The sequence below is a fragment of the Mustela erminea genome, chromosome 9 (assembly GCF_009829155.1).
Source record: "Mustela erminea isolate mMusErm1 chromosome 9, mMusErm1.Pri, whole genome shotgun sequence".
Taxonomy (NCBI): Eukaryota; Metazoa; Chordata; class Mammalia; order Carnivora; family Mustelidae; genus Mustela; species Mustela erminea.
In genome coordinates, this window is record NC_045622.1 from 97514030 (window position 1) to 97526997 (window position 12968).

Sequence of the window (12968 nt, forward strand, 5' to 3'; positions counted from 1 at the left end):
TTCCTTTGTGGTTCCCCATCCCAGCTGTTCTTTTTTTTTTTTTTTAATTGAGATCTAATTTATATTAGGTGAAATGTTCAGATCTTAAGTGTACAACCCAATAAGTTTTGACAAATTTAGTGTCTGGAATATTTCCTGTTTGTCCCAACCAAGATGTAGAATATTTCCATCACCCCAGAAGCTTCCCAACCAAAAGGTAGAATATTTCCATCACCCCAGAAACTACTCTCGTGATGCCTCCCAGGCAATCTCCACTCCCCATATGCAATTATTGATCTAATTTTTATCATCATGGAAGTTTTGCTCCTTCAAAAACTCATAAAACAGAATCATAAATCATGTATGCTATTGTGCCTGACTTCTTTCACTCAACATAATATTTTTAAAGATTCGTTGTGTCGTCTGGGTGTGGTGCATAAAGAATGAATTTTGGAACACTGAAAAAAAAATAAAAAAAAAGATTCATTGCATTGTGGGTTACAATAGTTTGTTCTTTTTGTTTGGTTAATAGTATTCCATTGTATACATATACCACAACAGAAGAAAATGTATTCTCCTGCTGGTAGACATCCAGTTTGATTTCAGTTTTTGTTTGTTTCATAACATATCTAAATCTAAATCATTCCCAGTGGACATTTTTTTCATAACAAACAAATGTCCATTCCCAGTGGACATTTGTTTCATAACAAACAAATAAAATAAAACAAATAAAAGCTACTATACATATTTGTTGACATTCCCATTTTTTAAAAAAACATAAATAGAACTTCCCTATGACCCTGCAATTGCACTCCTGGGTACTTACCCCAAAGATACAGATGTAGTGAAAAGAAGGGCCATCTGTACCCCAATGTTCATAACAGCAATGGCCATGGTCGCCAAACTGTAGAAAGAACTAAGATGCCCTTCAATGGATGAATGGATAACGAAGATGTGGTCCATATACACTATGGAGTATTATGCCTCCATCAGAAAGGATGAATACCCAACTTTTGTGCAACATGGACGGGACTGGAAGAGATTATGCTGAGTGAAATAAGTCAAGCAGAGAGAGTCAATTATATGGTTTCACTTATTTGTGGAGCATAACAAATAGCATGGAGGACATGGGGAAATAGGAGAAGGGAGTTGGGGGAAATTGGAAGGGGAGGTGAACCACGAGAGACTATGGACTCTGAAAAACAATCTGAGGGTTTTGAAGGGGCCGGAGGTGGGAGCTCGGGGTACCAGCTGGTGGGTATTATAGAGGGCACGGATTGCATGGAGCACTGGGTGTGGTGCAAAAATAATGAATACTGTTATGCTGAAAACAAAAAATAAATTAAAACAAAACAAAAAAGCATAAACCAAATGAACTATTTATTTATTTATTTATTTATTCTGCAAAATACCTTCTTGGAAGATCTATGTGTAGATATATTCCTAATTCTGAATGAATCTGTGCATCATTTATAATGGTGGGGTTTGATTAGAACTGGAGAAGGGAGGGATTAACCCATAGCCAATGGGCTAATCTTTACCAGGTTAGGAAATGAAACCAACCTCTTTTTTTTTTTTTTAAAGATTTTATTTATTTATTTGACAGAGAGAGATCACAAGCAGGAAGAGAGGCAGGCAGAGAGAGAGGAGGAAGCAGGCTCCCTGCTGAGCAGAGAGCCCGATGTGGGGCTCGATCGCAGGACTCTGAGATCATGACCTGAGCTGAAGGCAGCGGCTTAACCCACTGAGCCACCCAGGAGCCACCTGAAACCAACCTCTTATAACAAATGAAACTTAGGTGAACAGACAGTTTTATACCACAAACATTTTTAACAAATGTGTTTCCTATAACGAATATTTATAAACTCACATTAAAAAATTATCTCCCTTATGAAAAAGTGCTCCATATCACTCGGCATCAGGGAAATACAAATCAAAACCACAATGAGATATCACCTCACACCAGTCAGAATGGCTAAAATAAACAAGTCAGGAAATGACAGATGCTGGCGAGGATGTGGAGAAAGGGGAACCCTCCTACACTGTTGGTGGGAATGCAAGCTGGTGCAGCCACTCTGGAAAACAGCATGGAGGTTCCTCAAAATGTTGAAAATAGAACTGCCCTATGACCCAGCAATCGCACTACTGGGTATTTACCCTAAAGATACAAACATAGTGATCCAAAGGGGCACATGCACCTGAATGTTTATAGCAGCAATGTCCACAATAGCCAAATTATGGAAAGAACCTAGATGTCCATCAACAGATGAATGGATCAAGAAGATGTGGTATATATACACAATGGAATACTATGCAGCCATCAAAAGAAATGAAATCTTGCCATTTGCGACAACATGGATGGAACTAGAGTGTATCATGCTTAGCGAAATAAGTCAAGCAGAGAAAGACAACTATCATATGATCTCCCTGATATGAGGAAGTGGTGATGCAACATGGGGGCTTAAGTGGGTAGGAGAAGAATCAATGAAACAAGATGGGATTGGGAGGGAGACAAACCATAAGTGACCCTTAATCTCACAAAACAAACTGAGGGTTGCTGGGGGGAGGGGGTTTGGGAGAAGGGAGTGGGATTATGGACATTGGGGAGGGTATGTGCTTTGGTGAGTGCTGTGAAGTGTTTAAACCTGGTGATTCACAGACCTGTACCCCTGGGGATAAAAATATATGTTTATAACAAATAAAAAATTAAAAAAAAATTATCTCCCTTAGATTTTTAAACTGAGTATTTCAATATAGAATATATTTTGGCAGATTTTCACAGAATCTCAACCTCATGATGACCTGTTAGAGAATAAATACATGTTTTACTTCAAGATTTGGAGCTTTCTTGTAATTGCGTCCTATTAGAGTCCTATATAGAGTAAGTGCAAACTCTAGGTGAATTTATTCTTTTACATTTCTTATTGATTCTGAAGTTACCTACAAGGATGTACGAGATTTTATTATCCAGGTCTTGCTTCCCCTGGGGTTGTCTTCTGGATTAGGAAGGGGAAAGGTATGGCTGGCTCTCTGGGAGCAATCTTTTCTTACTTGATCATGGAGGCGTCCCCCTGGTATTTCTCAAGCAGTGCAAACTCAAGGCTTAGCTGCCAGAATTCAGGAATACCTGGGAGGCAAGTCTACTTAACTCTTATTTTAAATCAGATGGAACTGAGACTCAGTGGCTTGGTCTCAGCATTTCAAAGTCTGAGGCTACAGGGTGAGCAGATCCTCCATCTGGAAACTCCTGCAATATATGAGCTCTGGTTGGTAGCCAGGTCTTAATATTTTCCAATTGGCTACCTGAGGAACTTGCAAAAGCTGTCTATTCTCTGGGGATAATTTAAATCTCTGCATTCAATGGCCAAGAAAGGGAATGTTGCCATCAAGTGCATGGCATTTTACAAAGTGCTGTCACATAGTTCTGGTCTTTGCCCGAGACAAGCTAGACAAAGTACAAGGTACTGGGATTCAGTGATGGAGAAGCTATGGTCTTGGTTCTTGGGGATCTTTGTTCTTTCAATATTTACTGACCACCTATAATGTACCAAATACTGGGCTAAAAAAGCTAGGGAATGTCTATGCCCTCCGTATCCACTGTTCATTCTATTTTTTTTTTTTTTAAAGTAATTTCTACATCAACGTGAGGCTAGAACTCACAACCCCAAGATCGAAAGTTGCATGCTGTACTGACTGAGCCAGCCAGGTGCCTCTCCCTACAGTCACTGAATGTTCATTCTATCTACATTCATACTATCTATCACTGAATGCTAATGTTGGTGGTGCTTCAATTAGCACTGGAGATGGAGTATGAGCCAGCTATAATCCCTAGAAAATTCACAGTTTATTGGCGGGGGGGTTGATGGCCACAAAGCAATTACAACTTAGTGTAGAAAGTGCTGTGATTTGAAAATGTCCTGTGAAAAGAGGGCCACTGACTTTAAGGGTTTCTGGTTTCTGGGAAGAATTAAAGGCAGCACAGAGGAAGGGAACTTAAGTTCTGGGATGGGCTGGGGAATGGGAATCTACCAGTGAGGCAGGTAGTCTCTTCATGTTGCAGTTGGACATTGAATCTGTGAGAGGTTAAAGAACTTTTTAGCTATCACATAGATACCACCCCAAGAAACCTGATGTCAACATGGGAGTCTGGACTGCTAGCAGTGCTTTCTTCCTTGAATGGCCTCTTGGTAAAATTCCGCAGCTGAGCTGAGAGTTTGGTGCTGGTCTCTACTGTCTTTGTCTCTGAAGACAGAAACTCTATTGGTGATTCCCTTATGGTGATTCCCTTCTGGTCATGGTGATCCTTGACCTGCTGAGCCTGCCCCAGTTGCTAGAGGAAGAAAGATTTGTGGCAGGAGTGGATGTCATGTCACTCTTAGTCTCAGAACCCAGGAACCTCACTGTAGGAGGGACTGTATTGATACATACAGACCTCAGCCACCTTGGGTTAAGTCCAGCATGACCGAGGACAGTGTGCAAATCAGTCAGCACACAATATTGGTGATGCCACAAGGTGTTGGAAGGCTGGATGTGGAGAAGATTGTGTCAGAGAATTTGTGTGCAGTCTGGCCAGAGGGTGTTTTGTGTTTCTCTTGCCACTGGGGGACATATGATAGGAGGTATTAGTGAAGAGAAGAACGGTGTATGGATGGAACTAGATCCTTGGAAAGGGATGAGGTCACTAAGTGACCAAGTAGAAGGAGGGAATTAGGAGAAGGAAAAAGAAGAATGAATGCTGAGAGTCAAGAGACATTTTTTCTGGTCTGAAGGGTAAATGGAGAGGTTAGAATGATATTCTGCAAACCAAGAATGGACAGAGAACAAAAGGAAGTGGGAGGGAGAGAAGCTGCTGGCAAAAGACAGCTAAAAGCATTTAAAAGCCATACAGAGACCTCTAACATGGAAACAGCACCACTGTCCTTGCTGCCACCATCATCCAAGGAGGCATTCGTCTCCTAATAGGTGCCCCTTCTGCTGGTCTGCTTCCACTAGTCCAACTTCTACATACAAAGTGACTTTACTTCCCAGTTGACTAACATTCCTGATGAGTCTCCATGGTCTGCAGGATAAACCCCCAAGTGCATAACCATCCCTCAGGAACTGGTAATAAACTCTGCCTCTAGTTTTATCTTTGCTCTTCTGCCCTTTACTTCAGCTACAGTTGGGTGGATTTTCGTGGCTTTGTATACTCTTCTTACTTTTTGGAATGATCTTCCCTTCTTCTATACTTAAACTAACTTCTACTTTTCTTTTAATATCCAGCTCACAAACTTTTCAGATTTGCAAAGGATTATTATGTAATTCATGCACTTGATGAAGCAGTCTTTTGTATCATTTCAGATCACCCTACCCTAATCATTGCCTCCTCTGGTGACTTCATGGCTAATACACACAATGTGACTGAATTCATTTTCCTGGGACTTTCTCCCAATCAGAAGGTGCAGAAACTTTTCTTTGTGCTATTTCTGCTTTTGTACTTAGCAGTTGTGCTGGGGAATTTCCTCATTGTGCTCACGGTCATGACCAGCAGAAGTCTTGGTTCCCCTATGTACTTCTTCCTCAGCTACCTGTCCTTTGTGGAGATCTCCTACTCCTCAACTATAGCTCCCAAACTCATCAAGGATTTGCTGGCTGAAAGGAAAGCAATTTCTCTGTGGGGCTGCATGACACAGCTTTTCTTTATGCACTTCTTTGGTGGCACTGAGATCTTCCTGCTCACTGTGATGGCCTATGACCGCTATGTGGCCATTTGTAGGCCCCTCAACTATATCACTATCATGAACCGGCAGGTATGTGCTGTCCTGGTGGGAATGGCATGGGCTGGGGGCTTTGTGCATTCCTTTGCCCAAATCCTTCTAATCTTCCACTTGCCCTTCTGTGGTCCCAATGTGATTGACCACTATTTCTGTGACCTCCTTCCCCTGCTCAAACTTGCCTGCTCTGACACCTTCCTAATTGGTCTGCTGATTGTTGCCAATGGAGGGACCTTGTCTGTGATCAGCTTTGTGATCATCTTAGCCTCCTATATGGTCATTTTGCTCCATCTGAGGACTCGAAGCTCTGAGGGGCGGAGCAAGGCCCTCTCCACCTGTGGGTCACATATCACTGTGGTTACCTTGTTCTTTGGGCCATGCATCTTCATCTATCTAAGGCCTTCTACCACCTTGTCTATAGACAAGACAGTGGCTGTATTCTACACAGTGATCACCCCACTCCTCAACCCTGTCATCTACTCCTTGAGAAATGCCGAAGTGAAGAAGGCCATGAAGAAGCTGTGGATCAGGACAATGAAGCTAGATAAGAAATAGAGGCCAAGTCTTGGCATTGATCGTGTGTGTGGAGTGGTGCTGAGTCCAAACTGAAGGGGCAGAATGAGATGAAGGAAAGTTCCCAGGGCTTTTATCTCTAGAGTAATTGTTGTTTCTAGAGTAATTCTAACAGTCTCATCTTCAGAAACTCTTCTAATCACTTTTAAGATAATTCCTCTTATGGATGTTCTGTAACTTGATTAGGCATTTTATGTTAGATGTTTAGGTTGTTTCTAATCTTTTTCTGCTATAAATAACACTATGGGAGTATTTTTTTAAAAGATTTATTTATTTGGGAAAGAGTAAGGGTGAGGAGGAAGAGCGTAGAAAGGAGAGAGAGAGAATCCTTGAAGGAGATCCTGCTCTGAGCGTGGAGCCCAATGCAGAGCTTAATCCCAGAACCCTGAGAACATGACCTGAGCCAAAATCAGCAGTCGGATCCTTAACGGACTGAGTCACCCAGCAGCCCCACTGTGGAAGTATTCTTTTTTTTTTTCCTAATTTATTTATTTATTATTATTTTTTTAATAAACATATAATGTATTTTTTAAAATTTTTTATTTCTTTTCAGCGTAACAGTATTCATTGTTTTTGCACCACACCCAGTGCTCCATGCAATCCGTGCTCTCTCTAATACCCAATACTCTAATATGTTCCTTCACATATAATGTATTTTTATCCCCAGGGGTATAGGTCTGTGAATCACCAGGTTTACACACTTCACAGCACTCACCATAGCACATACCCTCCCCAATGTCCATAACCCCACCCCCCTCTCCCGATCCCCCTCCCCCCAGCAACCCTCAGTTTGTTTTGTGAGATTGAGTCACTTATGGTTTGTCTCCCTCCCGATCCATCTTGTTTCATTTATTCTTCTTCTACCCCCCAAACCCCCCAAACCCCCTATGTTGCATCTCCACTTCCTCATATCAGGGAGATCATGTGAGAGTTGTCTTTCTCTGATTGACTTATTTCACTAAGCATGATACCCTCTAGTTCCATCCACATCGTTGCAAATGGCAAGATTTCATTTTTTTGATGGCTGCATAATATTCCATTGTGTATATATACCATATCTTCTTTATCCTTTCATCTGTTGATGGACATCTAGGTTCTTTCCATAGTTGGGCTATTGTAGACATTGCTGTTATAAACATTCGGGTGCACGTGCCCCTTTGGATCACTGCATTTGTATCTTTGGGGTAAATACCCAGTAGTGTGATTGCTGGGTCATAGGGTAGCTCTATCTTCAACTTTTTGAGGAACCTCCATGCTGTTTTCCAGAGTGGCTGCACCAGCTTGCATTCCCACCAACAGTGTAGGAGGGTTCTCCTTTCTCCGCATCCTCACCAGCATCTGTCATTTCCTGACTTGTTAATTTTAGCCATTTTGACTGGTGTGAGGTGGTATCTCATTGTGATTTTGATTTGTATTTTGTGGAAGTATTCTTGAACAGAATTCTGAAATTCTATTAGACTCACCTGCTATAGTAAATTTTCTGTGCTAAGAGGTAAAATGATTTTTTATGTAGAGTGTTAAATTGATTCTATGAAAGATTGTAATAACCTTCCGTGTGAAAGTGCTTTTGACAACTTGAAAGCTGTCATTAAACACTTTCTTGATGGGAAACAAGATTTTACATAGTTTCAAAGTATCCCTCCACAAGACACTTACTAATTGCAAAAGGCAAAATATAACTCTATAGTAGAGAAAACTGGAAGAACGTCCTTTAAATAATTACTCAAGTAAACATCACTAGTATTGAGACTGGAGAGGCACATAATATAAATACTGTGCTTTCCTTACCCAAAATATATCATCTGAGTCTAACCATGACAAAGGCAAACCCCAATTGAAAAACATTCTGCAAAATTAATAGCCTGCATTCTTCAAAAATATGAACAAGAGATTCAAGACTTAAAGATTCTGGATACAGGTATAGATAATTAAATGAGACCTGTGATCCTTGATTGGATTCTATACTAAATGAAGGTCATTAGGGAGCACAAGTTGTGAAGATGAGATGATGGACTTGTATCAGAGTTAGTTCCTGATTCTGATCACTGTAGTGCATGTATGTCAGAGAATGTCCTCAGATTGGAAATGGGCATTATTATGTCATCAACTTTGAAACATTTCAGAAAAATTCTGTTTGCCTACCTATCTATGGAGAGAATGAATGATAAAGAAAATTTGGCAAAATATTAATATTTGGGGAATTTGGTTATAGGTATACAATAATTCTTTGTGTTATTGGAACTTCTTTTATGTTATATAAATGTTATGTTATGTAAATCAGAACTTATTTAAAAATTTTTTTAAATTTATTTTTGGCATAATAGTATTCATTATTTTTTCACCACACCCAGTGCTCCATGCAATCCGTGCCTTCTATAATGCCCACCACCTGGTACCCCAACCTCCCACCTACCTGTCAATTCAAACCCCTCAGATTGTTTTTTAGAGTCCATAGTCTCTCATGGTTCACCTCCCCTTCCAACTTCCTCCAACTCCCTTCTCCTCTCTAACTCCCCATGTCCTCCATGTGATTTGTTACACTCCACAAATAAGTGAAACCTTATAATTGACTCTCTCTGCTTGACTTATTTCACTCAGCATAATCTCTTCCAGTCCCATCCATGTTGCTAAAAAAGTTGGGTATTCATCCTTTCTGATGGAGGCAGAATACTCCATAGTGGATATGGACCACATCTTCCTCATCCATTCGTCCGTTGAAGGGCATCTTGGTTCTTTCCACAGTTTGGTGACCGTGGCCATTGCTGCTATAAACATTGGGGTACAGATGACCCTTCTTTTCACTACATCTGTATCTTTGGGGTAAATACCCAGGAGTACAATTGCAGGGTCATAGGGAAGTTCTACTTTTAATTTCTTAAGGAATCTCCACACTGTTCTCCAAAGTGACTGCACCAACTTGCATTCCCACCAACAGTGTAAGAGGGTTCCCCTTTCTCCACATCCCCTCCAACACATGTTGTTTCCTGTCTTGTTAATTTTGGCCATTTTAACTGGTGTAAGGTGATATCTCAATGTGGTTTTAATTTGAATCTCCCTGATGGCTAGTGATAATGAACCCTTTTTCATGTGTCTGGTAGCCATTTGTCTGCACAGCAAAGGAAACAGTCAAAAAAACAAAGAGGCAACCCACGGAATGGGAGAAGATATTTGCAAATGACAGTACAGACAAAAGGTTGATATCCAGGATCTATAATGAACTCCTCAAACTCAACACACACAAAACAGACAAGCATATCAAAAAATGGGCAGACGATATGAACAGAAACTTCTCCAATGAAAACATACAAATGGCTATCAGAAATTATTTAAAATTTTAAAATTAAAATATTTTGCAAGTTAGATAGCTTATTGTTTAGTTTATTCTCTCTCTCTCTCTCTCTCTCTGTGTGTGTGTGTGTGTGTGTAGGAATATTTTATATTTAGTTGGCTTTGAGTCTTATTTATAAAGTTTGTGGTAATCACCAAATGGATGCACCATCATTTATAAAAGTTGTCTACTGATAAGTATTTGGACTGTTTTTAAATAATGTTACATCTGGATCACAGGGAAAAAGCCATGAGTGGAGAAGGGAGTTGGGGGAAATTGGAAGGGGAGGTGAACCATGAGAGACTATGGACTCTGAAAAACAATCTGAGGGTTTTGAAGGGACGGGGGGTGGGAGGTTGGGGTACCAGGTGGTGGGTATTATAGAGGGCACGGATTGCATGGAGCACGGGGTGTGGTGCAAAAATAATGAATACTGTTATGCTGGAAATAAAAAAAAAAATAAATAATGTTACAGTAACTAACCTTGATTTAAGTATGTGCAACCAAACTAGGATTTATTTCCAGAAATGAAACTGCTTGTTCAAATGTGGGTATTTATAAATGGATAGATAATATCAGATTGCCCTTCATAAAATGTGTACCCATTTGTACTCTCAACAATTTTGTCTTTCCCATGAAATATTTTGTTAAATTTGTTAATGTAATAGTTGAAAAAATGGTAGATCCAAAAATTTTAATTTACACTTCTATTATTTCTGAGGTTGGGTGTATTTTTATATATTTAAAAGCCATGTATTTTCTGTAAACTGCTTCTATCATTTTCCTATATTTAGATTGTAGTCCATTTTATTATGTTCCAAGGACAGGTTATATATAAAGAATTGTCCTTTCTGATATGAATTGTAGATTCCCTCCACATGTCATTTTTTTTTACTTTGTTTATTGTGTGTGTGTTCTGATATATAAAAGTCTGTTTTTTGGTAGTTAATTATCATTATATCCCTTTGTGGTTTCTAGAATAGCCAGGACTGCACTGTTTCTTATATTGGAGCTTTAAAAATGCTTTCATATCTTAAAGGCTAGTTCCTTCTTGTTGTTCTTCTTTTTCAAAATTCTGCTAGATACTGTTTCTTCACATGAACTTTAGATTTAGTTTTACTTCTCTTCCTATTCTATATCCTCATGAGAATTTAGGATTGACATCATATTACATTCATAACAAGTATTTAGAAAGAATCATAATCTTAATGATGTGAGTCTTCCCATCCAAAACCATGGTTTGTCTTTCTGTTTGTGGATGTCTTCTTTTGTCTTCCCTGGTAGAGTTTTAAAGTTAAAAAATATTTAAAACTGTGGTATTTTAATTTCTAGCTATCTGAGATATAATTGGTATAACACTGAATATAACATAATCAGGTAATATAACACTGAATAAGTTTAAGGTATACGGTATGATGATATAATACACACATATATTGCAAAATGATTGCTAGAATAAGATTAGCTTACACTTTTATCACCTCACATAATTGCCTTTTTAATGGAGAGAACATTTAAGGTCTATGTTCCTAGCAACTTTTAAGTATATAATAAACAGCATTATTAACTGTAATAATCATGCTATACATGATTTTACCACAGCTTATTCATCTTATACTGAAGTTTGTACCCTTTGACTAACATCTCCCCATTTTCCCCAACTCTGGCCCCTGACAACCACTACTTTCCTCTGTTTTTATGAGTTTGGCATTTTAGCTTCTCTATATAAGTGAGGTATACAATATTTGTCTTTCTCTGATTTTTTTCACTCAGTGTAATACCCATAAGTCCATCTGTGAAGTTGTAAAAGGCAATATTTCCTTCTTCTTCATGGCTAATAATTTAATATTTCATTGTATATATTTCATTTCAGCTTGAAGATCTCCTTTTAGAATTTCTTCTAAGCCCAGTTTAGTGGTGAGGAACCCTACCAGCATCTGTTTGTTTGAGAAGGTCTGTATTTTGTCTTCATTTTGAAGGACAACTTTGCTGGATAAAGTATTTTTGGTTGGCATTTTTTTTCCTTTAGCACTTTGAATATACCATTCTACTCTCATTTGGTCTGGAAAGTCTCTGCTGAGAGAGCCAATGATAGCCTTAGAGGTCTCTTGTTTGTGAGAATTTTCTTTTTCTCTTATTGCTTTTAAAATTCTCTCTGTCTTTGCTTTTATTTTATTTTATTTTTTAAATTTTTAAATTTTCTATTAACATATAGTGTCTTTGCTTTTAAATAGTTGTATTATAACAGTCTTGGAGAAGATATTTTCATGCTGAAATTTTGGGTGACCTATTAGCTTCATGGACTTGGATGTCCAAATATCTCCCCATATTTGGTAAACATGAAACCATTCTTTCTTTAAATAGGCTCCTCCCGCCACCTTCCTTCTCTTCTCCTTCTGCAGTAGTTCTAGACTGTTTCTTTTAATGATATCCTGTTGTTCACACAGGATTTCTACACCCTTTTCTTCCCTCTCCCCGTGTTCTCCTTTGACTGCATAAATTCAAAAGTCCTGTCTTCTACTCCTAGATTCTTTCTTCTGATTGGTCAACTAGGATAATCATTCACAACATCTACCTATATCAGAAAATCGTGTTGTACACCTTGAATGCATACAATTTTTACTTGTCAACCACAATTGAATAAAGCTGGAAAAATTAAAATAAACCCAATATGATTTTTATTACCTTTCTAAGCAAATGGTGTGTGTGTGTGTGTGTGTGTGTGTGTGTGTGTGTGTGTTTGCATGTGCACATGAATGTGTAGGTGTGTGACAGGAAGATATGATGTAAGGCAGGAATGAAGTGCACTCTCTCTATGTCCTGCAGGCCAGCAGAAATGCATGCATGGGTCACTATTTGTGTTTCTCCATTCCAGTCTTCCAATCTTTGCTACCCTTAGAAGTCCTTCCTAGGTTCAGACTGTAAGCCAGCTGTCAGTGCTATTGAGAATCTTCAACAATATTTTCTTCTCCAGAGTTTCCTTAGTGAGAAATTGAGAAAGACTGAGTTTATGACAGTAGCCAGTGTCATTTAGTATGAAATAGTAGGAAGTTACTGATGTATATGCAGAAGGAATTAACATAAGTTTCTTAAAGTAGTGATAATTCCTGGTGCTTTAAAAAAGTTTGAGTTTTTTTTGCAGTGTTTCAGATGGGTCATGGTTAGGAGGAAGAGACCACATGTATACCATAGATTCATAATTTGTTTGCTCCAAGATATGGAACTTTGGTGAAGCAGCAATACTACACAGAGCAGAAGCAGATGGGGGTGATTCCTACTTTAATTTCCCACTGGCCTCTTTGTTTCCTAATGGGGCACCTGTTTGGGCAGGAAAT

General features: G+C 39.0%; 1 protein-coding gene across 1 annotated transcript; it reads left to right on the plus strand.

Annotated features, from left to right (window-relative positions):
* Positions 1 to 5357: 5357 nt before the first annotated feature.
* Positions 5358 to 6287, plus strand: LOC116599545 (olfactory receptor 4X2-like). Its single transcript, XM_032359440.1, has one exon. The coding sequence runs from the start codon at positions 5358 to 5360 to the stop codon at positions 6285 to 6287; it is 930 nt and encodes a 309-aa protein (XP_032215331.1).
* Positions 6288 to 12968: the final 6681 nt, after the last annotated feature.

Coding starts and splice junctions, on each gene's coding strand:
- LOC116599545 (XM_032359440.1), top strand. CDS start 5,358: ATGGCTAATACACACAATGTGACTGAATTCATTTTCCTGGGACTTTCT.